A 27,176-nucleotide genomic window follows, 5' to 3' on the forward strand; every position below is an offset into this window, starting at 1 on the left:
ATGTTGCAGAGAAGCAGTCTTCTGCCTTTGTTCCTAAATTTGTAACTTTCATGAGAGGCTGTAGGGTTTTTTAACTATTTTGAAGCACTCCTAACTTTGCCATGCAAATCTTGACATCAAACGATTGCTTTCAACACTTTAATAAAATGTAAGGTTCAGCTTACTTGGAAAGTGTTTTGTTTAAGAAGTCTCAGGGAAAATTTATTTGATTTTAAAGTTAATTTCAGTCATATGGAGTCGCTCTGATGGATTAGCCACTGTTTTGAGAGAGATGTCTGCAGTTTGGAACTCATGTTTTTTTAATGTAGAAAAAATAGCTTTTTTTTTTCCCTCATGGAAATTTCCTAGCGTGGCAACATAGTTCTCCCCCTCCCAAGTAGTTATTCTCTGCGCTGTGTAGAGGGGAAAATTGGTGGTAGGATTTTGGCATAAGTCTGTATGCCCCAGAGAGATGGAGGAGTTTCAGAAGAGCTAAGACTGACACGCATGTGCTGTGCCTGCAGAGGCTGGCTGTCTGGAGGCCTCCAGTTGCTTGGAACTTGAGTGTGCAGGTAGGTTTAGATGGCCTTATTCCTAGCAGATAGTACAAGACATTTAATCTGTTTGTTTATCTTCTGCTTCATTCTTCCAGGATTTTCTGGGAATTGTATAGGCTGTGGAGAAAGAGGATTTCGGTACTTCACAGAGTTTTCCAATCATATCAACCTGAAATTAACCACTCAGCCAAAGAAGCAGAAGCACTTAAAGTACTACCTAGTAAGAAGCTCCCAAGGTGTACTGTCAAAGGGACCCCTTATTTGCTGGAAAGGTAATAAAGGTGCCCATTCAATTAGGGATGTTTTATGCTACTAGGGGTGATGTTGAATGAAAAATTGAAAGTTGCTGTTGAAAATGTATGCATTCAAAAGCAACTGCTTGAAGGAAAAATTCTCACTGATTTCACTCAAGTCTGGATTTTGCCAAAGAATTTTAAGTCTTAATAATAACCATGCAGTTGTAAACACTCTTCCATCTCCCCATGCTTTTGGTGGGAGCTCTAGATCTGCCCATCTTAGACTGTGCAGTCATCTTGGTAGAAAAAAGGGTTACTCACTCTGATGATTCTTGTATGTGCCTGAAGCAAAGTGACTCACAGCCAGGGCTGCAACATTGCTTTTCCATTGATACTCATCTTAGCAGGTGCAATTCAATCTGTCTAATGCCTGAGGATAGCTAGCATGCTGTAAGATTAAAAAAGCTCAGGTCAGTGATCTCAGGGAAAGAAAAAACTTGGGTTGTCCTGCCATTTGCAGTGTTTTACACTTGGTCTTACCTTCTACCAGAGCAGCCTGTGCGATATTATGTGCTACAAGAGGGTACATTTGTGACCCCCAAGGCAAAGTAGCCATGGGGTCTCTTATTGGAGGATGCAGGTTTTTGGAGCTAGAACCGTGCAAAGACTCAAGGAAAGCATGGTTTACCTACTCACTGTCTACCTAGTTGGCTTATATGCAGACTGCCTGATTTTTTCATCTGCGGTCTCACTCACTGAAGACAGAGTTCCATCTGGCCCCTGTTGTTCCAGAAAGGTTGATGTGAGAAGAGGGGAAGCTCTGCAGGAGGACTGACAGACATCTGAAGAGTCACATCCTCATGTGAATAGCAGCATGACACCAGAAAGAGATGGTTATCTCCGAGCAGTATGAGTGATTATAGTTTGTATCAGTTAGTGGTTCAAAGGGATCCTGGCTTCAGCTGCTTTTCTCCGTTACAAGGACAATTAACTACTGCTTTAAAGTGGATGTGGCTTTTCAACAGCATTTTTCACAAAAATGACACAAATATTTTATTTGGTAGTGAAATTCCAAATACAGACAAAAGAAACCTTATTTTACTTTTGGCATCTTTTTTCTGGAACCCTTCCCTGACGCTCGTGCAGTTGGGGTTGGTGTGTGTCCTGGTAAATGCAGTCAGGAGTAATGCACATGTGGAAGAAGCAGATACCAGTTTCACTTTTGGTTATATGCTAATTGCAAGTGTTCTGAGCACCCATGGAAGTTTAGAAAAATCAACCAAGAGTCAACCTCATGGGCATTACTTTGATAGGTTCTATCCCTGTATTGCTGCAAGGCATGTGGTAATCTTTCACCCTTCACTTACATTATAGGTCTAACTAGCAGAAGAGTGCATTTAAACACCCTCTTCTCTTAAAAAAAATCCTGATTAGATGTCAGTTTTAAAAATGGATTAATGTGTGCTTTTCTCCTCCCTCAACTCAATTTTCATCTAGACAGACACTCATAGTGCTGAGATCTCCCTGAAGGTTTGTGGAGGCATATTAAGAATCTGGGTTTCAGCACAATTTCTCCTTTTAAAGGGCAGCATATGACAGTTTGTGTACAGGTTGTGCCACAGAAGTCACTGAGTGTTTTGTGGGACATGTCCAATACCTTCAAGTCTCTTGGAAGCTGCGATCTGAGGGCTCTTGCCATTTTGCAGCATCTGGTCTGTATTTGCCTGGCCCTCTGAGTGGCCCCAAGGGAGGTTTTCTTAATTAGAAGACAAAGTTGACTAAACTGTGAATCCCTATTTTCGTTGAATGCTGCCATTTGCCGCTGTTTGTTGTACGTGCTCTGTGTATGCTCTCAACATTTTGTCACCTTTCACCACTGCGTTGCTGAACTTTGCTGCTGGAAGGCAGGCCCTGTTAATATGTACTGTAGCTGCTTCGTTTGCAGAATGTAGAAGCAGGCAATCATCTGCTGCTAGCCTCTCTGCTAAACCAAATCCTTCGGTGTCACCGTCCACGACCCCAGAGGGTGGATCAGCTAATGGATACAAATCAGGGTTCACTCAGACAGGTAGGAGCTGAAAGTGCTGTAAAGATAACCATTGGGGGTGGTAAGTTACCTCAGACACTGGTGGGTCAGGGATGCTGTAAACAACTGGGTATTTACCTTGAGCCATGTATAGATTACACTGGAGAGGATGCCTTTCAAAATTTGCTTTGGCAAAGGTTAAGACCCAGGTGAGGCTGAAGGTCAGATTAGTCTCAAAACAACAATTGATTTTAAAGTATTAAATGATTTTTTTATTAATTTATTTGATTCTGTGCCTCCCTGTCTTTGTTTTGTTAATTTTTTTTGTGAATCTCAAAAAACTTCAATTACACATTTATAGGGAAGTGTTTACTTAGTATATAAACTAGGCTATTTGTCTTAAAAAGGAAAATAATCTCCTTTTAGGGAGAGGGACCAGATTTGATTTTATTTACTTGCTTATTTCCTTATTTATTTAAATTTTATTGCACACAAAGGTGTACTTAATATAGCAATTTCCCCATATGCATACAGTGGGTTTGTGTTTTGTGAGCTAACAGGTGTCTCACAACTATTTTAGAAAGCTATTAATGTTACACTTAAATAAGGAGAAACTATAAAAATCAGATAGACATTGACTGACAAAGAAGAGCATCTTAATTTCATGTATTTATTTATTTACTGCAAGTAGACAAAGTGCTTTTGTTTGAGCTTTTTTCCTCATTGCTTTATTGCAACTGAATCTATGCTGTTGTATGTTTTTGTGTCTGTTCTGCTATTTCTTGAAAAATTAAAAACAGGAGAAAATGGCCTGTTAATTGTTGTTATTGCTATGAATGTCTGAAAGCATTTATTTCTTTAGAGGAATATGAAATGCAGATATAAAGCAAGATGGTTAAAATACTTTTTCCACTTAGAAAGTTTGTTAAAAGGAGTAACAAACAAAAGCTGAACACAGACATTCATATGAAATTGTAGTCACTGATTAGTATGTTCAGAGGCACTTCCCTCAGGTGGTTGTCCCTGTCCCTGTCGAAGAAGCTAAATGCTTTAGGCTTTGGGTAGAATTAATGACAGAGTGGTTTAAACACATCTACATTTCATTGCATGATCCCTTGGCTTCCAGATTCAGGCATGAGAACTGTGCAGATGCATGAGAACCTATTTATTTGGAACAACAAGAATTCTAATATTTACACAGCTTTGTCTTCTATTGTATCTGCCAAGTTAATAGATACACCTTTCATATATGGCTTTCTCCTTATCACTCCCTGCCATTTTCAGTCTGCTTGGTGTTTCTGTGTGTCACTGTTTGTACTCCTAGGTCAGGCTTGTCAAAACCTTTTCATCTCCTTCTGCTGTTATCTTCTAGTGAAGATAATGCCACATACATACACATGAATCCCCTGTGACTGGGAGAAGGGGGGAAAGCACCTTTTATTCAGTGGCATAAATTCTGACATGTGTCACCTATGATGGAGAGCTTTTCTGACTTTTTCTCTTCTAGATTTTGCATAGCTCTTTCTACTGGTGTTTGCTTCTCGGTTGTTTTAAAACAGGACTACTTATTAGCAGGTTGTTTTCTGAAATTGTTTTCAGTACATCATCAACTCATACCCTTTTTTCCCTTTAAAAGTAGTGTAACTATTTCTGGTGAGCAGTTCAGTCTCTGAGTTCTGTAAGATACATGTAGGTAATTGTGGGCATACAGTATCAAAAATTCGGTTTTAGGCAGACACTCGAGAGGGGAAAGTTCAATTCAGGTGTTAAGCAGCTAGAAACAAGGCTTTACAAGAGAAAAATAAAGAATTTTAATAACTGGTATGTTAATAACAACAAGTCCTGCTTAGTGTGGTGTTTAAACATATACCAGCCACATCCACATTCACAGATAAAATTTCAAGAAAATGTATTAGAACTAGAGATGGGGAGGAAAAAAAATACCCAAAGCTTCTGGACAGTTTACTTTGATGAAACCTTTAACACTACATATTTGCTACACCATATATAATGACAGACCAGCATCTCCCTCCAAAGGCCCTGACCTGGTGGTGTATTTTGTTAGCCATTCAGCCTATTTCTTGTGAACATGGACAAGGTTTTCTGATGAGGCAGCAGCAGCAGAGGCTTCTGTGTTTGTTCCTCATGTCAGTTACTCTGTCTGGCAAAGCAGAGCTTCCTCCCACCCTCCTTCACCAAATGGTGTGTGGCCTGAGGGTGAATATGTTTGGCAGATCAAGGTGGTCTTTGTCTTCTGTTTTCTTTAGCTGGCTGTTTTACTAGGGCATCTGTAGGTGAACTTACCCTACTTTGCCTACTTCTTGCAAACTACTTTCTGGACAGATGCTGAGTTAATGTTCTTTCACTCTGGTTATAAGAATTTGGATTTGCCAGTGTATCAGCATCCAAATGCCAAATTTTTCTTGAAGTAAATTATAGCTATGAAATGCCTGATGTTAAAGGGACTTAACATGCTTAGAGGTTTGGAATCAGTTTTATACTGGGCAAATATTAAAATTTGTTTGTTCTTCAGTTTATCCTTCTATAAAATAAGATTTATAATTTTTAGCCTTGGTAAAGTGCTCTAAGAAGTTTGTTAATTCATGCAAAGAGTTTGGGCTCAAACATCCTTAATTTTTTACCCTGATTTATAAATGGGTATATGCTTTTTATAGTTTTATAGACAGTAGTGCTGTAAGGAGGCTATGTTTTTGGGTTCGTTTTCTTTCTGCCCTTAGTCAAGCTCAGCTGTGTCTGACAGAGATTCAGTGGCTTGTTGTTGAAAATCTCAGGTGATGGAGATTCCACAACCTCTTTAGGCAACTTATTCCAGTGCTTATTCCCTATGCTTGCTCTCTGCAAGTTACATAAGCTCTTTGTCTTAGCTTCCTCATGTGAACCATGAGATAATTGTGTTTACTTGCCTATCCTATGAAGCTATTTTGAGGAGCAGTGAGATAGCCCTTTCTACGGTTAAAATGTTTTTTTTAATGTGTGTGTGAGTGCAAAATATTGTGGAAGAGATCATTCATGGATTCAGTAGATTGTAAGAAATAGAAAAGCCCAGTAAAACGTTTGTTATACCTCCTGAAAGATACATGGTAATTTCTTAGGAGTGTAAAAAAATTGTTAGCAATTTGTGCATAGGTGAGTTTAGATAAATGTGTATATAATAAAAATTACATATATATATAATTTTTAATCATTAATTAAACAACTTGTATTCTCAGATTCTTCAATATTCAGTCCAGCAAAATCATCTGCTGCTGCTGTTAACTTAAGTGGAACACAAGACCCATCCCGGACCAAGAACGTGGTGAAACCTCTGGCTCTGTCAGTACAGCTCGTAGGAAAGGCATTTGCTGCAGGTATGGCTTTGCTTTCCAAAGCACCTGAGAGCCATCATCAGGGAATCATCAGGGAATCATCAGGGAATCATCAGCTTAAGAGCCAAGAAAAGAGAGTGTAATTTTTTTGGTGGAAAAGGGAAAGGGAAACATTCACTAGCATTCTCCAGAACTCTCATATTCTTGCAGTCTTTGGCACAGAAATTTTTACAGTTGTTACTGTCCCCAAGCTTCAGTCTCACCTTGGCTTTCAGACTTAACATACTGGTAGGAGTGTATGTGATATCTCTCTCTGCACTTCCTAAGATATGTAAGAGAGCATAAATGTCACCTCTTGATATCACACTGATTCCTGCCTCAGTAATTGAGAGCTGTGTGTAGTTCTGCATTTCTGACAGTTATAGTTCCTCAACATAAATTTAATGGAATTTAGTCTAATTTAAAGGAGTTTTAATATCTCTGGTGTTTTAATTGCTTATTTCTGTATTGTGTGTTTAATAAATTATAACCCTCAACTGCGACATCTAAGTCTCTCACTGACACTCTGTTGTGATAATGTGATTGTTTTTTACTTTAGTCTTTAAGCAATAATAAAAAAATAGCATCACACTTATTGCAGGACAGTATGCTTGAATAAGAAAATATATCCATTTATTTGGTTTGTATATGCACATGAGTATTACACTTTATACATGATGTATTACATCTGCTATTTAATACAATATATACTGTTATGGTACATAATATTATGCTGTATCTAATAAATCATTAACAGTTATGTGTGTAAAATACCCTTTCCCCCTCCATACTTGTGTGATTTTATTTCTTCCCAGCTTTTCAACCACTTCTGTAACTGACCCATGTCCACCATATATGTCCATATGAAATTGTTGACTCAGAGTACAAATGGGGAGCTAACAATGGGCAAGTGAGGTTACTCATGTTTCGTAATTGGCAACCAGAGAGTTTTGTGTCAGAATTTATTTGGATGTCTGCAGCTGGAGAGTAGCACTGTTTTAAGCCAAATACCCGCATCTCTAACACTTCCTGTTGCAGCTGCCATCAGCAAGCTGCTGCATCATGTCCTGGTGTTGCTCCTGGAATATGTTCCTGGGAGCTACATCCTTGTGGAGCTGGCCGATATCAGCAAGGAGCTGTAGTTTCCACTGGCTCTGTGCAGTTTATGCCATTTTTTTTTCATTCTGCAAAAACTGGGTTCTGAAAAAGAATGAGAATGAGTTCAGACAAGTGGTGGTAACTTCTTGTGATCATCTGTTGTTGTACTTTAGTTTTGTGGCTTGGATACAGCAGGTCGTGCTAGAGTGTCAGGCTTGCTGGGACTGGAGGATCACCCTAGGCAGAGGTAGCAAAATTAAGCATGGTTTGCCTCAGTAATGTTCAGGCCATGTACACTTTGCAGCAAACTGCCCTGTCGTCCCCTGCCCAGTGTCCTTTGCTAAGGCTTTAGATGAGAGCCCTGTAGTGAATTACTGTGCACGGCATATGGATGACTGGGGGAAAATTATGTAGATACACACAAGCGGCTTAGAAATGTTTACAAACTGAATTCACGATGTCTGTTTCAAAAAAGATTTCACTGTGTAAAAAAATGTGTCACAAATTCCCAATAGTTTTGTGTTTGTGTAATTTTATATTGTACGTTGGTGGGGCTTTTTTTGTTTTTTTTTTCTTCCACCTATCTCTCCCCACCTTGAAATCTGGACACCCTTTTTCAAGGCTCAGATTTTTCAATCTGTGCCCAAATGTTTCTCTGCTGAGTACATTTCATGCTTTCTCTGGAGTATGGTTTTTTTCAGTGATGCATCTTGCCCTGTTCTTTTATGTCTGTGTTTGGCTGTATTATTTTGTTTGTTATTTTCAAGATTGTCTAAAGCTACACACTCTGTATTTTATTATACTCAGCTCCTCTTTCACTGCGTGCCACGGATGTTGCTAATGGAAACGCTAATGGAGGAAGAAATAACGCATTGAGTTCTACAGTCTCTCGGCCAGTGCCTCACTCGACATCTCCAAGTCCTGGCTGTGCAGCTGGAGACCAAGGTAAAGAAAACTTCTCTGTTCTTTTATTCTAAGCTGCGTGGGATGTTGAGCTTGAAATTTGTGATTTTGTTCTTCTTCTGATCGTAGCTGTTCCTACCATTCAGTCTTTACAGATCCATTTGCTTTTCGGCATGACCACTAATGATAATGCTTAACACAGGTAACAATATTTTTCACATCATAGTCTGGTTTCATGTAAATCTAGGTATGAGGCTCTGGTGCTCTGTGATGACCACTCAACACCAGTGGGAAATGGACTGTGGGCTGGAATTTGGTCATCTGGGAGGACAGGGTTTAGAATTACATTTTCCTTTCCTTCCAGCATCTATGTCCAGTTCTGGACCACCGAAGAAACGTCACCGAGGATGGTCTCCTGGGTCCCCAGTCCCGCCTCCTGGTTTAGCAGTACCTGTTCCTGCAATCCGGCCTTCGACAAGAACAGGTAAAGCTTGAATGTTACCAAGAAGTTTTTTGTTTAAGTGTGAACTCAGAAAGCCCAGCAGCCCTGTGCTGCACCTCTTACGTGGTACACAGCAAACATAACTGATCTTGTCGAAGTCTTTAAGAACACCATGGAGAGTTTTTCAGGTGCCCCAGAGAAGCACACATGATTACCTGGTCCTTGTTGTTGTAATCTAAGATGTGACATGGAAAGTAAAACTACTGTGGGAGAGAGAGGAAAGGAAGTTGCAAGTAATATTACTAAAAATATAAAGCTAAAAGAAATCCACAGTCTCCCAACTGTAACTCAGTTGTTCCAAAATTGTGCAGGTGTATGGATATATGAATATACTTAAAGGATTTTCATTAGCCTTCACCTTGACTTTTGTGTCTCAGTCTGGTATGGGTTGATACAGAAACTGTACACTCTGTTTCTTCATGGGAAAAACAGCTTTATATAATTTTGGCCTAACAAAGGACACTGATAACCACCATGTCATCTTCAGTTAAAATCAGACAGTGAGACCAAACATTAGCTGTGCATGGAAAAGCTGTAGGAGCTTAATATCATGACATAGAATTCCTTATGAGTACTCACCAATATCCATGTGGATACCTCTGTATTATAACTGTTAATAAAACTGTTCACTATATGAGTACTTTTCAGTTGTGAGATTAAGTATATTTTGTAAAGCAGTAACTTACTCTTCTCTCTATGGAGTGAGTGAATAAGCATCCAAGGGATGAAAAAAGCCATGTCAACATGCACAATGTATTTTTAACTCTGCTTTTGAGGGCTTGGTATGGAGATGTTTTGAAATTATTTTCAGAGATATTCATCACAGGAGGAAGGGTTAGGTGGTAGTGCAGGCCTGCTTACCTGAACAACACAAATTGCAGCTTTTGTCAGTTTCTATCTTCAGAAATCTGCTGAAGAGACATGATATAAGGCAATCTCCCCTTTTTGTTGAGTTTGTCTCCACTAATCTGCTACCTCTGTTGTGTACTCCATTTTCTATGAGTCTTTGGTAGTACTTTTTTCTGTTGGATAAACAGTTTTTCCTGGTAAAACATATGCATTCATTCATCCTGCCTTTGATGTTTTTCTTTTGATGGCATGGTTTGAAAAAGTGGTTGAAAACCACCAAATGAAGCCTAAGAAACTTGTGAAGCAGGCCTTACTCTGAAACCTGATTACAGATTACAAAATTCTTACACTTGGTTTCCTTTACTTATGAAAGCTGCTCATGCTCTTTCATGAGTAAAGCCTGCTTTTTATCATTGTAGTAACTATCTAAGGGCAGCTTTGAGATTTTGGCCTGCTTTTATTTTTCTTATCTACATATACTGTAGGTTGAAGCAGTTTGTTCTCTTGTATTGAGAGGCAGTATTGAGGGGTGGCCTTTTGGCTTAGTACTTGGCTTTGTTTAAAGATGCATATTCAAACCTGTGTTTTGCTCTCTCATTCTCACCAACAATACAGTGGTCAGAAAAAGTTTTATTTTAGGGGTGGGGCTACAGGAGGATACAGGCTCTTCATTTAAATTACTTAAAACTATAGCAGGAAATGCAGAGACCTTTTGAATTTTATTACAGTTAGTGATTTGCAGTAATTTTTTTCTTATTTGTTCATAAGGCCAAATCACAGTATGAGCCTTTTTAGTAATGGAAGTTTCTCTTTATTTTATAGAGCCTCTTTTGTCAGTCCCAGTTCCTCAATCCATGTTAACTGGAATTTTACAGCCTCAACCCATCCCAGCAGGGGAGACTGTAATAGTTCCTGAAAACCTGCTGAATAACTCGGGAGTCAGACCAGTGATTCTGATAGGTAAGTCTTACACTGGGGAATCAAATGCTGCATTTTATACTACTCCATGCTCCCCAGGAGAAAGGGGGTTTTATTTATTTTTGTTGGTTCTGGCAACAGTATTGTACTGGTTCAGTACAATACAAAGTTGGTTTGTCACAGATAGTTTCCCTTAGTTGCTCAATATTTAAAACTAAGAGTCAGGCAATTTTTGGAGAACCTGATTTGCAAAGAGGTCACCACTAGGTCAGATTTATGCAGAACCACTGGCCAAATCTAAGTTTTATACAAATAAGATTTTTGTAAAACCCAAGAAGAGAAATATTTCCAAGTAATGAAAATAGCTTTCCGGTATAAACTATAAACTAAGCAAATGTTTCCTGCAGGATTTATAGTTCAGATCTTGAAGCCCCAGAATTCTACATGAGAACCAGAAAATTGATTTGTACTGACTAAACAGAAGTAAATCATGCTAACTTTTTGTCATTTATAGTCCATAGTTCTTGTAAGCAATTGAGATAACAGATCAGGCTTCAGGCTTTTAAAATCCTTTAGCTGTATAAAGTACATTGTTAACCCTTAGAAAGACAATGCTTTTACTTAAAGAGTATGACTTTCAATGTGAATATTCTTTTCAACCTGAGCTATTTGGGCATACTGTGTAAAAAAAGATGGGTCAGCTAATGCTGCCGAAATTTCAATGAGTGATTTTTTTTGACTCTAAACTTCCTTTAGGTCCAATGTAGTGTAGATGGTCATATAAAGTAGCTTCAGTGTCAACAGAACATGCCTATCAGTACAGTCCATGAAATAATTTACCATTCCTGGAGAAATGGAGAAGTTCTCCAAGTCCTCACTTGCACAGATAATTTTAATGCACACAATTCCTGGAGAATTAGCAGGGCCATCTACACCAGTAAATCTGTCAAGGATAGGGTTACGCTTCTGGTTTGTTTTGCTTGGTGTTTTCTGGAAGCCGATTATAAAGCTCTAGCATGGTGCTCTAATGGTTTTCAGAGAAACACTTCCTTATTAAAGATGAGGGTGCCTACAGCCATCAGCTTAAGTGCAAATTGAATGCAGCCCTTAGGCTCTTGGAGAGCTGCCATTAAGTCCTCAGTCAGGCTAAATGTTAGTGGCCCTGAGAAACAGCGTCCTATTAATAGTACAGAACCAGATGTACCCAGAAGGATGGATTTGGCAAAATCTCTGTGGAAATGGTTTTTTTTGAAACGAAAAACATTCTGAAGGAAAAGAGGAGTTAGCCTGTGCTCATGTGCTTTACCTTACAGAATAGCATATTTAGTTGTTGATGTTTATTTTACTTGTTTATGAAAACTGAATGGAAAGGTGGCAAAAAAGTGAAATCAATCACAGCAATACCACAGCAGCTGAATCAATGTTAACGTGACTTAATGCTGCTTTTATAATGTTAAGATTAATGTACTTTTACTTTCATTGATTTTTCTTCTTTGTACACTATATTATAGAGGATCTGTATTTAAGGGTCAGGCTAAGGTCCAAATAGATAATATTCTCATCTGTATTTGGATAACAATAATTATTATGCTGCTGGCATGCAGTTAGTGATAGTTCTTGCAAATGTATGTGATCACTTGTTATAAAGCACAGCAGAGGATCCCTGGCCTATCATTTATTTTTTAAGCAATTGTGATGCCAAAACCAGTCATTGATGCAATGTATTTTGCCAGACAGCTTTAAGAAGAAGTTTGGAAATGTATCATTGTACAAGATTCCATGTAATGGCAAATTTTGTGAATTTATTGGGGGGTTTTGTTTCTTTTATCATAGGCTACGGCACTTTACCTTATTTCTATGGAAATGTTGGTGATATTGTTGTAAGTCCCTTGCTGGTGAACTGCTACAAGATTCCTCAGCTGGAAAACAAGGACTTGGATCTCTTGGGTTTGTCCAGCAGTCAGCTGCTAAGTGTGGAGAACATGATACTTCTAACTATTCAATATCTTGTCCAACTAGGTAAGCAATTTGTCATAAGCACTTGGTTTTATTTGTGACTGTCCTTTTTTCTCCATACCTTCTTTATGTCCCTTTTAGGGCCAGTTTTCTGGCTACTTTTGTGGCTGGAAGAGGCAAGTGGCTCCATCTAGTGTGTGTGACTTCGCCACTTCGTTCCTGAAACGGAAGAAGTGAATTTGAAGGCTGATACTGCTTCTGCTCTCCATATGGGGATTGACCAGGTCACCTTTGTGAAATGGATTTGCAATGCAGATAACTCATTTGCTTAGGGTATCAAACCATCAGTTATCACAGCCCTTTCTAAGGACACTCGGTCTGTTTTATTCAGTTTTGTGGCAAACGCTGGCAGATGTGTGATGGTTGTCATTGTTTTGGTGACAGCACTGTTTACATGAAAACCACATTTGTTATTCAGACTAAGGCAAGTGATTCAGTGAATATCTCATTCTTGTAAATGTTTTTAAATGGACTTTTTGCAAGTTTGAGGGCAAACAAGCAAGCCACATTTTTTTTTCCTCTTATTGCAGGTCCAGTAATTTTCCCTACCTTAGAGTAAAAAGAGCAGTCGTAACAGCAAGGTTTTAGAAGTTAATAATGGAGGGATAGTGTTGGGAAACTTCCATGGCAGTCTCACCCTAACTTTTGTATTTGAAAACATGCTACTTACCATACAGGAATGTGAAGTTACTTTTGGGAAGAGCACAGTGCATCTGTAATACATAATGGTATGAAATATGCAGGTGTTCCAAAAGCAGCACAACTGCTGATAACCTTACAATTTGGGGAGCAAATGTGCTCCTTGCAGGTTTCACCCCTGAGTGCTTGCACTTTCCTTCCTGTCTCTTACAGAACTGCAGCAAACCATTTACTCTCTAAGTGACCTGTTAGCTTTATTTATCATTCTCTGCCTCAGTAGTCCATTGGATGCCTTGTTTGAGCTGACAGAGGGTTTCTTAATTTTTTACAGGATGTTTTTCTGTTACCTTCTTTCCGTGGGCTTAAATTTGTTGTTTGACATTTATTGGGAAGTTTGTAGAGTCTGCATGTTAAAACCATGTGCTTCACACGGTTCTGGATTGATAGAGGAAGTTCGCAAATTTGTAGCCAGCTGATAACAGCATTTCCAATTAATTAAAAAGAAACTATTTACTGAAGCTTGTGAGTCAGTGAATCACACTCTATGAGCAAGTCTAACTTTAGATGGATGCAGCAGGTCCATACTTGCTGCAAACTAGAGGAGGCTTCATGCAAAGCTTCTGTAGCTGAACTGTGTTTATCAAGCACTGTGCCTTCAGCGTAAAGCAGTTCCCTTATTAGCAGGTGTTTAGTTTGGCTTTTGTTCTTAGCTGTGCAATGCTGAATAGTTTCCTATTTGACCTTATGTGGAGACAGGTGTCAGCACTGTAAGATGAAAGAGCCTAATGAGGAGAAAAGTAAAAACATTCTGTAGAGGAGAGGATCAAAACATGTTGCTGGTTTGAATATTGTTGTAAACTTAAAACTGTTGGAATTGTGACAGCTGCACTGAACTGTAGCCTTTGTCCCATTTTGTTAAATCAAAGCAGATTAAAGATGATGGGAGGGCAGCCAGCTTCAAAAGTGTTTGACAAGAAGAGACAAATGCACATATAAATTAACAATTTATTCATGTAAGCCTAATTTTTTTCTTGAGAAAGTAGGACTGAAACGTTTTTCTTTTCTCCAGAGTATATTGCAAAAGAGTAAGATAAAGGCAAAGATAAAAGCATGAAAGACAGAGTCTTGCCTAATTTTTTTCAGATCTCACTACTTGTACAAAATATATTTCCAGATGACTGTGATCACAGATGATAAGAATATTATCTATGGAAACGCTCCTTTTTTGAAAAAAAAAAAAAGGATATAGCTGAGAATTCCTATCAGTTTTCTTGTAAAATTATGACATTAATTGTAGGATGATGCTGTTGTGTTTTCAGAAGTCAGCTGAGCAACTCATGATGATATTACAAATCAAAGCAAAAAAACCAAATGCATTTCTGATGCTTTAAATCTTCTATGAAGACTATACATAGTTAAACCTGGGATTGCGAACCGTAGCGTTGCTATAAATAAATTCCACTGACTGTGATAAAGGAATAAGTAAAAAAAGATACAGGAATGTGTTTGATTTTAGTGGGCTTTTTTTAGTCTGCCTCCTGGACTTACTCAGATTTCACATTTGTTATCTTTGGCAACATTCATGGTGAGGTATTCTCAAGCTTTGTTTTTATACATCAGAATGCCCATATTTGCAGTATGGGTTACATTCCACCATCTGCAATTGTCAGCTTTTTACAATTGCACTGCCATTTCTACAAACACAATCTCAGCCTGTGCAGTGCTGAGGTGGTCTGTGTTCTGGTTGAAGGAGATTTCTGGACCCTTTGTTATACCACCTGTTTAGAATTCTGAAATCATCTCCCTTCTCTCTTGCTGTGGTATATTTGAATCATTTTGACCATATATGTTGTATGCTGTGACACCCAGAGGTGTTTTGTAGTTTTAATATCCAAATGCACATCCAGACTCAAGGCAAGAGCAAGGCTTTGTCTTGAGTGGAAGGGATGGTCAAAAGCTCAAAGCAAGAGCTTATTCCAGCAATTCTCCTGTCTTAGATGGTTGGAGAAGTATTCTCTGTGGGATGCACCCCGAAGTTTGTCTACCCAGAAATGAGTGTCATCCAGAAGTGGATGACATTTGAATATGTTGACTTAAACTGTTCAGAATAATAGAATAAAATCACAGCAGCATAGAATCATTTAGGTTGAAAAAACCTTTAAGATCAGTGAGTCCAATCATTAACCCAGCACTGCGAGGTTCACTACTAAACTATATCCCCAACTGCCCCATCCTGGTGTCTTTTGAATGCCTTCAGGTATGCTGAATACACCACTTCCCTGGGCAGCCTATTCCAATGCCTAACCACCCTTTTGGTGAAGAAATTTATCCTAATATCCAATCTGAACCTCCCCTGGCACAACTTGAGGCCATTTACATCTGTCCTGTCACTTGTTACCTGAGAGAAGAGACCAATTCCCACCTGGCTACACCCTCCTTTCAGGCAATTGTAGAGAGCAATGAGGTCCTCCCAAGCCTCCTTTTCTCCAGGCTAAACAACCCCAGCTCCCATTTCCGATAAGACTTCCAGACCCTTTCCCAGCTCCATTGCCCTTCCCTGGACATGCTCCAGCACCTCAGTGTCCTTCTTGTAGTGAGGGGCCTGGAACTGGACACAGCACTCGAGGTGTGGCCTCACCAGTTGCTGAGTACAGGGGGATGATCTTGCCCTGGTTCTGCTGGCCACACTATTTCTGGTGCAAGCCAGGCATTGGCCTTCTTGGCCACCTGGGCACATACTGGATCATGTTCAGCCAGCCATCAACCACACCCCCAGGTGCTTTTCCACCAGGCAGCCTTCCAGCCACTCTTCCCAAGCCTGGAGCACTGCATGGGGTTGTTGTGACCCAAGGGCAGGACATGGCACTTGGTTTTGTTGAACCTCATACCATTGTCCTCTGCCCATTGATCCAGCCTGTCCAGATCCCTCTGCAGAGCCTTCCTGCCTTCTGTCACCTTCAAACTGCCTAAGGGGGCTCTCATACAGAATCACAGAGTATTCTGAATTGAAAGGAACCCATAAGGATCATCGAGTCCAACTCTTATGGGAATGGCCCATATGGAGTTTGAACCTACTACCTTGGCATTATTAGCACCATGCTCTAACCAACTGAGCCAATCTCACTCAATCCCCTTGTCCATATCATCAGTATAGATATTAAACAGACTGGCCCAAACACTGAGCCCTGGGGAACACCACTTTTGACTGGACACCAACTAGATGTAACTCATATATTAATATTTTATGATATTGCTTATTTTGCAGTTTTGTTTTTGAAGTCGAGATGATCATTTGCATGCTCATTTCTGTAGAGAAGCTTCCATATATTCCCTTTTAACATAGACATATTCTTTTAGGAAATGGTTCACAATTAAAATCAATATCTATCCCTTTGTCTTACATCTCATCTGATATTAGTTCCATTATTTTTCTGGATAGTTGTGAAGGAAGACTGCCATACTTTCTTACAAGTAATCTGACTGAAATTCTGTGTATTCTCATACTGAGAATCTGCCCTTCTATTTGTACAATTATTTTAATCTTCTTGGATTCATGATGACCCTTGTGTTAAGAGCTTGTCTCCTAAGTAGCCTCCCTCAGTCAGGAAAAGTTTGCTTTTATTTCTCTTAGTGGGTAGCATCATTTTCACAGGTTGATATATGTTAGGTAAACTTTATTTCTGCAGAGGAACATTCTTCTCTACTGATAAATGTCTAGGGGTTTTTTTTAATTCTGAGATCTTCAAGGACCTAGAATGCGTGATGCTTTCTTAGAAGGGAAAAGAAAATGCATTTCCAAAAGAGAACTCTAAGAAGAGAGAATTATGCCCATGCTGTGTTAAATTTGACTCATCAGAATTTTTCAGTTTGCATCAAAAATGAAAACAGCCTTGCACTTACAAATCTATAGTTGTCTTACCATTCTAAGGTAATTGGCTGGTGGCACCTTCCATATGTTACTTCTCAAAAAGGCAAAAATGACAACAAGTGGCAGTTTTTACAGATTCTGTGCTGTGGGTTGTTTACCCATGCCCTGTTTCTCACACAACCTTTCTGTTTCCTGGCCTGGAAAGAAAACATAGAACCAAACCCAGTATTTCACATATCTCTGATATTTAAACCCCCCTGTTTTGTCATAGAAAAGCAAGCTGCTGAAGTGTGAAGCTGCCTCCTTTGGCACTGATACGAGATCTTGGCAATATAAGCTATGGTTACTTTGTGTTCATGAATGTTTGTTAACTGTTCCTGAATATGTTTGACAATGAGACAAAGCTAACTGAACAGAATGTTAATTGAAGTTCAGTTGGAGGACTGATGCTAAGACAGGATGGTTTATATTTCTGTTTTCCAGTTCAAGTTGACAGTACAGTTTATGGAGTCTGGGGAAATGTAGATCTAAAGTTGCATATTCTTATTTATGTTAGATGCTTGCAGATTTGCTAAATTAATTTAATTAACTAAGGAAGAGGTTAGAAATGTTTATTTGCATCCATGCTTGGTTGATTAGTATGCATGATGAGAAAAAGCAAAGCAAAGGGCACTTAATAGGCTTTGTCAAGCTGCATGGCTGTGATTAGGCTAGAAGGATAAGCATTTTGGTTTTCTGCTGCAAAAACATATGGCTGCATGCTTAATCCTTCTCTTCCAGGCAAAAGGCACATATTTTCCCACTCCCTCGTTTGTCCCACCAGTTGCTGAAGGTAGGAAAGCTAGGAGTGAGATGGAATACCTCATTGTTTAGAGGGAAAAAAAAGCATGATGGTGGAAGAGAAAGATTTCTAAAATGAAAAAGCAAGAATAAGCAATGTGGGTAGATATCCACTGAGCAGCAAGTGTTTTTTTAAAATATTAAAAAATGTGGTGAAGGAGCTTGTCAGATCAAGACAGACATGTAATTGTTCCTGGTTCAATAACATTTTTATATGAAACACTGTTCTTCTGTTTGTTTGTTTTCATTGTAGGTCCTGACCAGATACCCCTGAGGGAAGAATTTGAGCAGATCATGTTGAAAGCTATGCAGGAGTTCACTCTGAGAGAGAGATCCTTGCAAATGAGTGCACAATGTATCTCTGTGTCACCAGGTCAACTCCCTTGGCTTGCCAGGTTAATCGCTAGTGTGTCCCGGGACCTCGTGCATGTGGTTGTCACCCAGAATTCCCTGGCAGAGGGCATCTCAGAGACCTTGAGGTCTCTCAATGAAATGAAACATCAGCAAAAGCTTCCAGATTATGTAGTTGCCATTTGTGCATCAAAGATTAGGGGAAATGAATTCTGTGTGGTGGTTCTAGGTAAGTATATTTGCAGACTGCTTCAAATGGCAAAGCCAGATTAATTTTCTTGAGTTATTGATCCAGTTTTTAAATCCCTTTTGTTCTTTTTATTCTCCTTTGTATTGTTGCACTGCAGTGTCACAGTTTACTGTATCTTCAGCAAGACTTGGAGTACTGAGGTCCATGAGGATCTAGAAAAATATCTTTATGCTAGTCATTACTACTTCTTGAGAGGCCTGAGACTTTGCTGTTTGTATGACTACCTTAGAAAATATCTTGAAGTGACCCAGTGGCAAAATAGTTAGATTGTCTTTGTTTCATGTAACAACTGCGATATTTTATGTGGCAGAGTCTTCTGCAACCTGCTTAAATCAGAACATGCTTTTCCTCCTTTTTATCCTTTTTATTCTGCACTGGTGACTGGCTGTGATGTTTTTGTGTGAATGAGTGTGTCTGGATGGAAATGAACTTTGACTAATCATCTTTCCTTTGTAGGCAGATAAATCAGTAATGCCATTTTTTTACTTTTTTCACCTCTTTTCCCACACACTAGGGATAATTACTTTTTCATATTTACCCAGAATCCTCCGTTTCATCTAAGGTACAAATACTTGCTTTGAATATCATTTGTCGTGCAAGTATGCAAAATGATATGCAATAGCAAAGAACCTGCTAAAATTAGTTATATCAACTAATTCTCCAGTCACTAGTGAAGTAGACTTGAGAGACTGCTCTCCCTGTCTACTGGGTAAAGGCAGTGGAGATCCATGATTGAAGATTAGAGTGCCACACACTTCTAAGATGTGAAGGTTGTGTTGACAGTAAACTGTACTAAGGTTTGCTCTCACTCTTTTCCCCTCCCTTCTCCAGGTCAGTATCAATCTCGGGCACTTGCAGAGAGCATGCTCACCACCAGTGAATTTTTAAAAGAGATCAGTTATGAGCTCATCACAGGGAAAGTTAGTTTCCTGGCATCGCATTTCAAGAACACATCTTTAGGTAAGTGATTCTAAGAAACAGAAGTTCTAGCAAAGACAGTCATGTCTTCAGGGTTGGTGTATCTCCTGTTCAGCACTTAAAATGCACATGGATACATCTCTGCTCTCTTCATTGAGAGGCACTCTGTTCTTCTCTCCATTCCTTGTGTCTGGAAGAGAGCTTGTCTCCTTCACCTGTGCGGTGGCAGTTCATAACCCTCCAGCAAAACATTTTTAACACTGTTAAATGTAATGGCAGGGCACTCATAAGTACACAAATGTTTTCTAGTTTGCACCTCCAGCAAGGTTTTAGAGGTTGTTTTATGGTGTGTTTCTTTGTAATCATCAGATGTCACCAGTAGCTGTAAAGCCACAGAGCTGAAATTATACAACTGTGGTTCCTTTTTATTTTTTATTAATCCAATTGGTAAATCAGTAGATAAAAGTATTCTCCCTCTCTCTCTTCCCTGTATCTCCAGCCCCTTGCCCCAGTGCAGATTTGACATCAGCTATGTGAGAACATGGGTGTATGTAATATTTGATGTCATTTGTCTGAAATGGTTTCCAGGTAATTTGGTGTTGCTAATTCCTATCTAGGTGATGATTTGGACAAGCTGCTGGAGAAGATGCTACAGCAGCGAGGGGAAAGTGTCATTATTCCTTTTAATGGAGATGTTAGTGAGTGTGTGTCATCTCAGGAGGCAATTGCCATGGTTTCTACACAAGAACCAGGTAATTTTTTTACATGCAAGATACGGAATAAGTGTTAAATGTCAAATTTAAATGTCAAAATGCATACACCGCAGAAGAATCTGAGGACACATTTGCAGTCAGTGTGCCAACCTTAAAATACTAATACTGCCAGCTAAGTGTAGCAATACAGCAGTTTCTGAGACAGAAAATCTCTGTAATAACCCTCAGCAACTTTTTTCCCCTGATGTTTTTCTATTTTCTAAGCTAAATCATGTGATTTTCTGTTAGGCATCAGGCCAAGCAGAGAAGATGTTTCTTTGTAACACTGGCAGCGTGGATTCATCTCATCTTTTTTGCACCGAGGAAAGGAATGTAACCTTGAGTTTAAGGCAGAGGGGAATTGTGTTCTCCTGATTTCCTCAGGTGTCCTCCTGTCTGGTAATATGCATTAGAGACTTGTGCTCTGAGGCTTAAACTTTTAGGGAATGTGTTTTAAGATCTTGGACTGAAAGTGCCTGGCAAGTGTAATCCGTAATTTGTTGATCTGAGATGTGTCTTATTCAGCATAATGTGATAAGATGCTTAGGTGCAAAAGATAAGCTAGGATTTCCTGTCTAAAATTGCTAATTTCCAGAATTATTTAGCTATTCAGAGTTCTAAACATACTTTCCCTTTCATATCACAATAACAACAAAAGATACATTGAGCTGTTGTGAACACTGAGATTCTTTCAGGTCTAGTAACAAAGCAAATTCAACCTCTGGTAAAGCTTTTTTCTGTGAATGAAAGGTATGCTCTTAGTTCATTTTAGTTAACTTAAATTCATCAGTTTGGTGTTATATCTGAATGAAGGCAAAATGGTTCATTGTCTCCACATGGATCGGGAGATCCAACTAGAAGGGCTGCCAGGCACTTTGTTCTGGCACCCTCAGGAGTACAAGTCCAAGTCTTGAGCTTCCTCAGGGGGTTAATTTGAAGGGAGAATAATCTTTAGATTCTGGGGGTTTTTGTCTTCTTACTGTGTGCTTTTTTTTAAACCTTCATATTTTCTCAAACAATTATTCTGAGATCATTTTGTCTTTAACATATGGCTGTACAGTGGTTGAAGCTATTGAGAAACTGCCTGAATAAAAAAAATAAAGAAGTAAGTCTCCTAGGCAGTGAGAGAGAGACCTTTCTTCCATAGCAGATCTACTGAAATGGACACTGAGGCACATTTGGACAGGAGATAAGCACGTGTGTGTGCACACACACACAAACATGTCCCTGTATAAAACCAACACAGTAGAAAAAATGCCATAAACAAAAACTGTAATACCATTATAGGATTTAATCTGATAATCTGCAAGTTGAAAATACTCAGTGGTTAATGAAGCATGGGTTGTTGGACATAGAATTTACTTAATGGAAATACTGAAATGGAACCTGCTTTTTATTTTGAGGAAATATGAATGCTCTGGTCAGTCTATCAGTTCTCTGCATTTAGTGTTACACAGAGGTTTATAAAGTCTCAATAAATCTGTTTCAGGAGAACATTAGAGCTCTGTACCTCTCTCTCTCTGCTCTTTTTATCTATGTACACATGCACATCTTTATATATATACGTGCATGCATATTATGTATGTGTTGGTTCATTTAACAGAACGCATTTCACTGTGCTGGCATTGAGGTTTCCTTGGGTTGCACTGTTAAAAATCCTTAAAACACTTAGGGCATTTTAAAAAATGGACAGTGCTGTACTTGAGGTCATCTGATATATTACCACATTTTGATCAAAGAAAGAAAGTTGGCATTTGTGATCTGGACCCAACTCTCCAGAGTGTTGAGATTTGTTCTGGTGAGTGATTTTTTTTCCTGGTAATAGAGGGTAGGCGGTTTGGAGGGTAATGTTTACTGGGGGGGTGGGAAAGTAAACATGTCTCTTGTTGTGTTTTGTTTTCTTTTTCAAACAAACACACTCTAGATTTGGATGTTGATACCTTCCACATTTACCAGCCACAGCTCACAGTTGCCAGAAAGCTCTTGTCCCAGGTTTGTGCTATAGCAGACAGTGGCAATCAGAGCCTGGATCTGGGCCACTTCAGTAAGGTGGACTTCATCGTAATAGTGCCCCGTTCAGAAGTCCTTGTGCAGCAGACCCTTCAACGGATTCGACAGTCAGGTAAAAGGGAGGGGAGGGGAAACAGACTGATAAACCAGAGTATGTGGTGTGATTACATCATTACTGGTATAAGGGGAAATGTAAGTTGCTCCAACATATCTTTTGTCCTCATGGTTTTTGTTTTATTTTACTTTTTTTAAAAATAGTTTTACAAAATCATTAAGACCCTGGAAAATACATAATTGACCCACACTTCAGAGTAGTTTATTCCCACTTCTTTAATGCAAATGACGTTCAAAGTCATATAGATTGCACCATGCTTACTTTATGAATATGACAGCAATACATCTTTACAAAGACTAGTTGTATTGACACAAATGTTGAAGCAGAGCATGAAAAATATGATATGATACTAGTGAGAATCAATTTTATATAAATTAATGGTTTTTGCAAAAGAAAGGTCAGGATAACTTTTTCTGACTCAAACAACATATTAGCTTAATGTGGGCAAGTTTGGCCTGGGATCATGGAACACAGCCAATTGAGTGCTGCTTTGGAAATCTTTGTGGAAGCCTGATTTTTTTTTCCCCCCACTTTTTGATAATGTAAGAAGTTTTTGAAAGGTCTTCAGGCACTTTTTGCAGGAAATCAAGAAACCAAGAAGCACATTTTTGCCTCCATTGTGAGAGAAATTGCATTTGGATAATCATCTTTGTACTGGGGCCTGTCAGTGGTTTGGCTAAGTCCTGACATTGGCGGACAAGCCGCAACTTCCCAATGACCGTCCATTTTTGGATGCACTCAAAGGAAAAGATTTTTGTTGTATTCTTCTTTTTGACAGGTGTGCTTGTGGACTTGGGCCTAGAAGACAATGGAACAGCATATCAGAGAGCTGAGAAGTATGTGGTTCGGTTGGACAATGAGATCCAAACTAAATTTGAAGTTTTCATGAGGCGAGTGAAGCAGAACCCCTACACGCTCTTCGTGCTGGTTCATGACAATGCCCACGTGGATTTAACAAGGTAGCTGCTTCAATCTGCTGAAGGAAAACCATCCTCTCCCAGCATCTTTCCATTAGGTTTTTCAAAAGGCTTACCATCTTAGACACCTATTGCTTTCTCTAGGCATTTTTAAGGCATTTTGTGCCTTACAATCAGAAATAATATCTTTTAGTTGCCCATGATATTTGTTAACTAATTCTGATTCAGCTGAAGGTGAAGGTTTTTAGATGCGTAACAGGACTGTTTTGAGGGTTACATGCTATGGTGCTGAAATTGAGGGGAAAATGCTGAATTTTGCAACTTTCTTTGTTCTTCTTGTCTTTTTTTCCTATTTGTCTCCTTTTTCTGTACTCAAACCCAAATGTCTCCAATGTTCACAAGCTGATTGTGCTTTAGTTCATATTTTTATCCCTGATAATTACGTTGTTTGTGATATGAGAAAGCTTACAGACATTTAAGTCTGCATCATGTGAAAGATGCCATAGCTACTGTAAGAAAAGAGTTTGAAAAAACAGCTATATTGAATTTGGTCAGCTTTAGGTCTAAACGCAACACGTACATATGTGCAAAAACATCTCTTCACACTGAATCAAAAACTTCACCTTGAAAGAAGAAAGAAATAAGTAAAACTGATTATTCTGCTCTTGTTCCATGAATAAACTAAGGAGAATAATCTTAATGTGGTCTAAGCATGGTGTGTAAGGTTGTGGGATTCATTTCAACATCAGAAATAATGAAAAGTGTCTGTCCATGGCAGAGGGGTTGGAAGTAGATGGTGTTTAAGATCCCTTCCAACCCAAACCATTCTATGGTTCTGTAATAAAATACTTTCCTTGAAGGACAGCTGAAAATAGACAAAAGCAACATTATTTCTACCTGGTCTTCCCCATCACATTTTTGTTATTGTCTTTGCTATACTTTGAATTTGGAATTGCTGAATATATGGAAGTGAAGGCAATGCCAGGAGCTGGAAATCAGAACATCAGCAGACTTTCAGGTCTTTTCCCCAGCCTTTTACAGATTTGTTGTTTCAGTTGGGAAAAGCCATTGGATTTTGTAAAATTGCTACTGTGTCCTATGCCCACAGTTCATGGAACAGTGCTTCCTAATGAGAGGGATTTCATCAGCTTTGGCTTATTTTTGGTTTCCTCCATCTGATTCTTTTTTTAATTGTCACACTGATCCACCTTCTTACTGTCAACAGATTTTAATCCTTTATTTAGGTGTTTGTTGTTTTGCTTTGTTCTCCTGAGTTTACCCACAGAGAACAGTCAAATGTTTTTTGAAGTCTTTTACGTTTCCAAAGAGATTTTTTTGAGCTATGATTCTCTGTGTCATGGTCATTTAGAGATTTTTGTGCAGGAAGAGAATAATCCATTGAATTTCAGGATGTCAGTAAGGCAATTCTTTGCATTCTTATTTCTGCAGTGCCATTTCAAGTTCCCTGTCACATGGTGAGCCTAATCATGGTCTGGCTGATAGAGTTATTAATTGCAGGGAGGTGCTTGAAGCATTCAACCTCCTTGTTCTTCAGGTCAGCTCTTTTCCTTATGCCCTGCAAACGCAGCAGTCCAGGATCAGCTCTAGCAATGAGGTACATTGGATACAATCTGACACTGTGGTAAGTGTTTAACTGTTAATTTTAACTGTGAATTTTAATGTGGAATTCACACCTAACAGAATCTATAAAGTGTCTGTGTTAGGAGGGAGCTCTTCCTCTGCTGGAGTTTATTCTCTCAGATTCCAGATGGACAGCCCTGGGATACTGATGGTAGAGGTAGCATTGGTATTTAGGACCAGGAATTACACATTTTTCTTTGTCCAGTCATGTACAATGAGAAACTACTTTCTGTGCTCTGGTCAGACAAAGCTATGTAGACATGCCATAAAGCTCCAGAGCTGGCTTTCCCTTTTCAAGCAGTCTGAATTTTGACTGTAAGTTATATGTCACATAGCCTGTCAAGTCTGTTCATTACTTTCCCAGTCATAATTAAAGTCGTGCTAGGTGAACAAGTTTTGGTGTAGTGGGTGCAGAGGAAAAATCCTTTTGGATATCCTCCACTATTAACTTTTTTCATCGTTTCAGCCAGCTGATTCTGAAAACATTTTGGATAAACCTGCTTAAAAATAGCATTTTCTCCTATTACTTGTTTGGTATATTTATATCAGATTTGATTTAGTTTCTGCAAAGTGTCTTAATGTGGGAGCTGTAGAAAACAGTTAATGTAAAATGAGGGAGTTTGCTTTTTGGTTGATTGTTAATATAAACCACGTGGTGACCTTCTGTATAATGGTCTAGACAATTTTTTATTTCCCAAAAGTAAAAAAATTAACAACTTTCAGTCTTCTGATTAAAAGAATAACCCACAAAAAAAGGGGAGACTGTAGATGATTAATTACATTCCTAGAGATTACTGCTGATGTAAATGAACTGGAGAACACACTGTGCTCCCATCAAAGGCTTACGAAATTTGAAACACAAATATTCTGCCTTTCTGATAGCTGTATGCAGATTTATATTCTAACCAAAAAATTCTTAACTTCTGGTTTCCGTTAGAAAAGTATGTAGACTCTGACGATCAAGAACAACTTTGGAAATTAATAGTCCTTCTCTTTTCAGAATAGAACCTGAAATAGAAATGAGATGACAGATGTCAGTAGATATAAAGCCAGAGACAGGGAGTCAGAAAATAATTAGCAGGATTCTAGAAGCCCCCTGCAGTCACAGGTAGAGGTATACTGAAAAATTTTCAAGGACCTACACCTATCTTTCCTAGCTGTAGGCAAATAATAAGTTAAGTAAAAAACAATATATATTTTATTGTATTCATTAAAATAAATAAATAGCGTCACTTTGGGAGAATGGATAAAAAGAAAGGATTCTTTTGTTTGGAAAGTGCTTTCCACTTATTTTTTAAAATGACACAAAAAATAGAAATTCGTTCCAGTTTTCCTTACATTTTTGCTGTTTGTGTGTGAAACAGGGTGACACAGCAAGTGAAGACAAGTTATACTTTGGTTTGAATGAATACAGCAAATCCCTCCAGTGGGGTGTCACAAGTCCCCTTTTGAGATGTGATGAAACCTTTGAAAAAATGGTCAACACACTTTTAGAAAGGTAAATAATAACATGGAAGCTTCGGATTCTGCCCAGTTGGGGTCTTAAGGATACATCTTTATGAGCCCCATTACGGGCGATGAAGACATGATGACCTTTGATGTTGATCTTGAAATACATGAAGTATGTGCAGTTTTATTTTTGTAACAAATTTAGTGCAGTTGAAGAAGGCAGTGGATATCCTTCATTTGTTTTTAGAAGAGATCAGGCCCATCCAGCAGCAATCTGGGCTCAGCTGTGCTGCTCTCTTCTTTTGGCTCAGCCCTCACTAAACTCAGAAGGTACCAGAGGTTAGGTACCTCACCAGTTCTGGTGTCTCTCTTGGTGGTGGTGAGAGACATTGTTTCAAAAAGGTCATTTTTGTTATTTCGGTAGTTGGCCATGGTTTTGGTTCCTGCAGCTCAGAGCCTGTTAGTACCCTGCAGCTGCCTGAAGAAGCCACTGTCATGGCACATATCCAAGATACAATTAAATGTGCCCATTACAGGAATGAAGGGAATACTGTCATTTTCAGCAATGGGGAGTTAATCTCCTCTGTGTATCAGCAGGACAGATCCCTTATAGCACTTCAAATAATAGTTCTCATGTTTTCGTATTTACTGGAACAGGATTGTTCTGTGTTCAGTACTGTGTTTTCTGTTTTAATTAGGTCAGTTGTAATAGTTGTAAATGTATCTGTATTTATTAAGTGAAATTCAATATCAAATGTGTTAAATTAGCAACACTGATAATTAAGTACATAATTAATACTTAATATTTGTTATTATCTACAAATACACAGTAATAATTAGGTCATAATTAATAATTAAAAATAATTATTTTCCTAGGCTTCTCCTGTTCTTTCTGGTCAAATCCAATGGAAGAGATAGTGGTCATTATCACTCACTTTCTGTTAAAATGTGGGTGGGAAAAAGGATGAAGGAGGATT

At 38.8% G+C, this 27,176-nt stretch overlaps 1 protein-coding gene across 10 annotated transcripts in view; it reads left to right on the forward strand.

Moving 5' to 3' along the window:
• Nucleotides 1-27,176, forward strand: part of GREB1L (GREB1 like retinoic acid receptor coactivator) — a 133,190-nt gene that overhangs the window by 79,895 nt on the left and 26,119 nt on the right. For 4 of the 10 annotated variants that reach the window (XM_032123332.1, XM_032123340.1, XM_032123346.1 and 1 more), the window contains exons 6-19: nt 632-808; nt 2,718-2,840; nt 6,029-6,166; nt 8,069-8,206; nt 8,529-8,648; nt 10,338-10,475; nt 12,267-12,452; nt 18,050-18,376; nt 19,229-19,357; nt 19,933-20,067; nt 21,992-22,189; nt 22,971-23,151; nt 24,559-24,751; nt 26,115-26,248. In XM_032123332.1, coding sequence (XP_031979223.1) covers nt 632-808; nt 2,718-2,840; nt 6,029-6,166; nt 8,069-8,206; nt 8,529-8,648; nt 10,338-10,475; nt 12,267-12,452; nt 18,050-18,376; nt 19,229-19,357; nt 19,933-20,067; nt 21,992-22,189; nt 22,971-23,151; nt 24,559-24,751; nt 26,115-26,248 — 2,317 coding nt within the window. Of the gene's footprint in view, nt 1-631; nt 809-2,702; nt 2,841-6,028; nt 6,167-8,068; nt 8,207-8,528; nt 8,649-10,337; nt 10,476-12,266; nt 12,453-18,049; nt 18,377-19,228; nt 19,358-19,932; nt 20,068-21,991; nt 22,190-22,970; nt 23,152-24,558; nt 24,752-26,114; nt 26,249-27,176 lie in introns of all 10 variants that reach the window. The other 6 variants (XM_032123302.1, XM_032123310.1, XM_032123321.1 and 3 more) reach the window with 2 other exon arrangements.

This window comes from Corvus moneduloides, chromosome 1, assembly GCF_009650955.1.
Source record: "Corvus moneduloides isolate bCorMon1 chromosome 1, bCorMon1.pri, whole genome shotgun sequence".
Taxonomy (NCBI): Eukaryota; Metazoa; Chordata; class Aves; order Passeriformes; family Corvidae; genus Corvus; species Corvus moneduloides.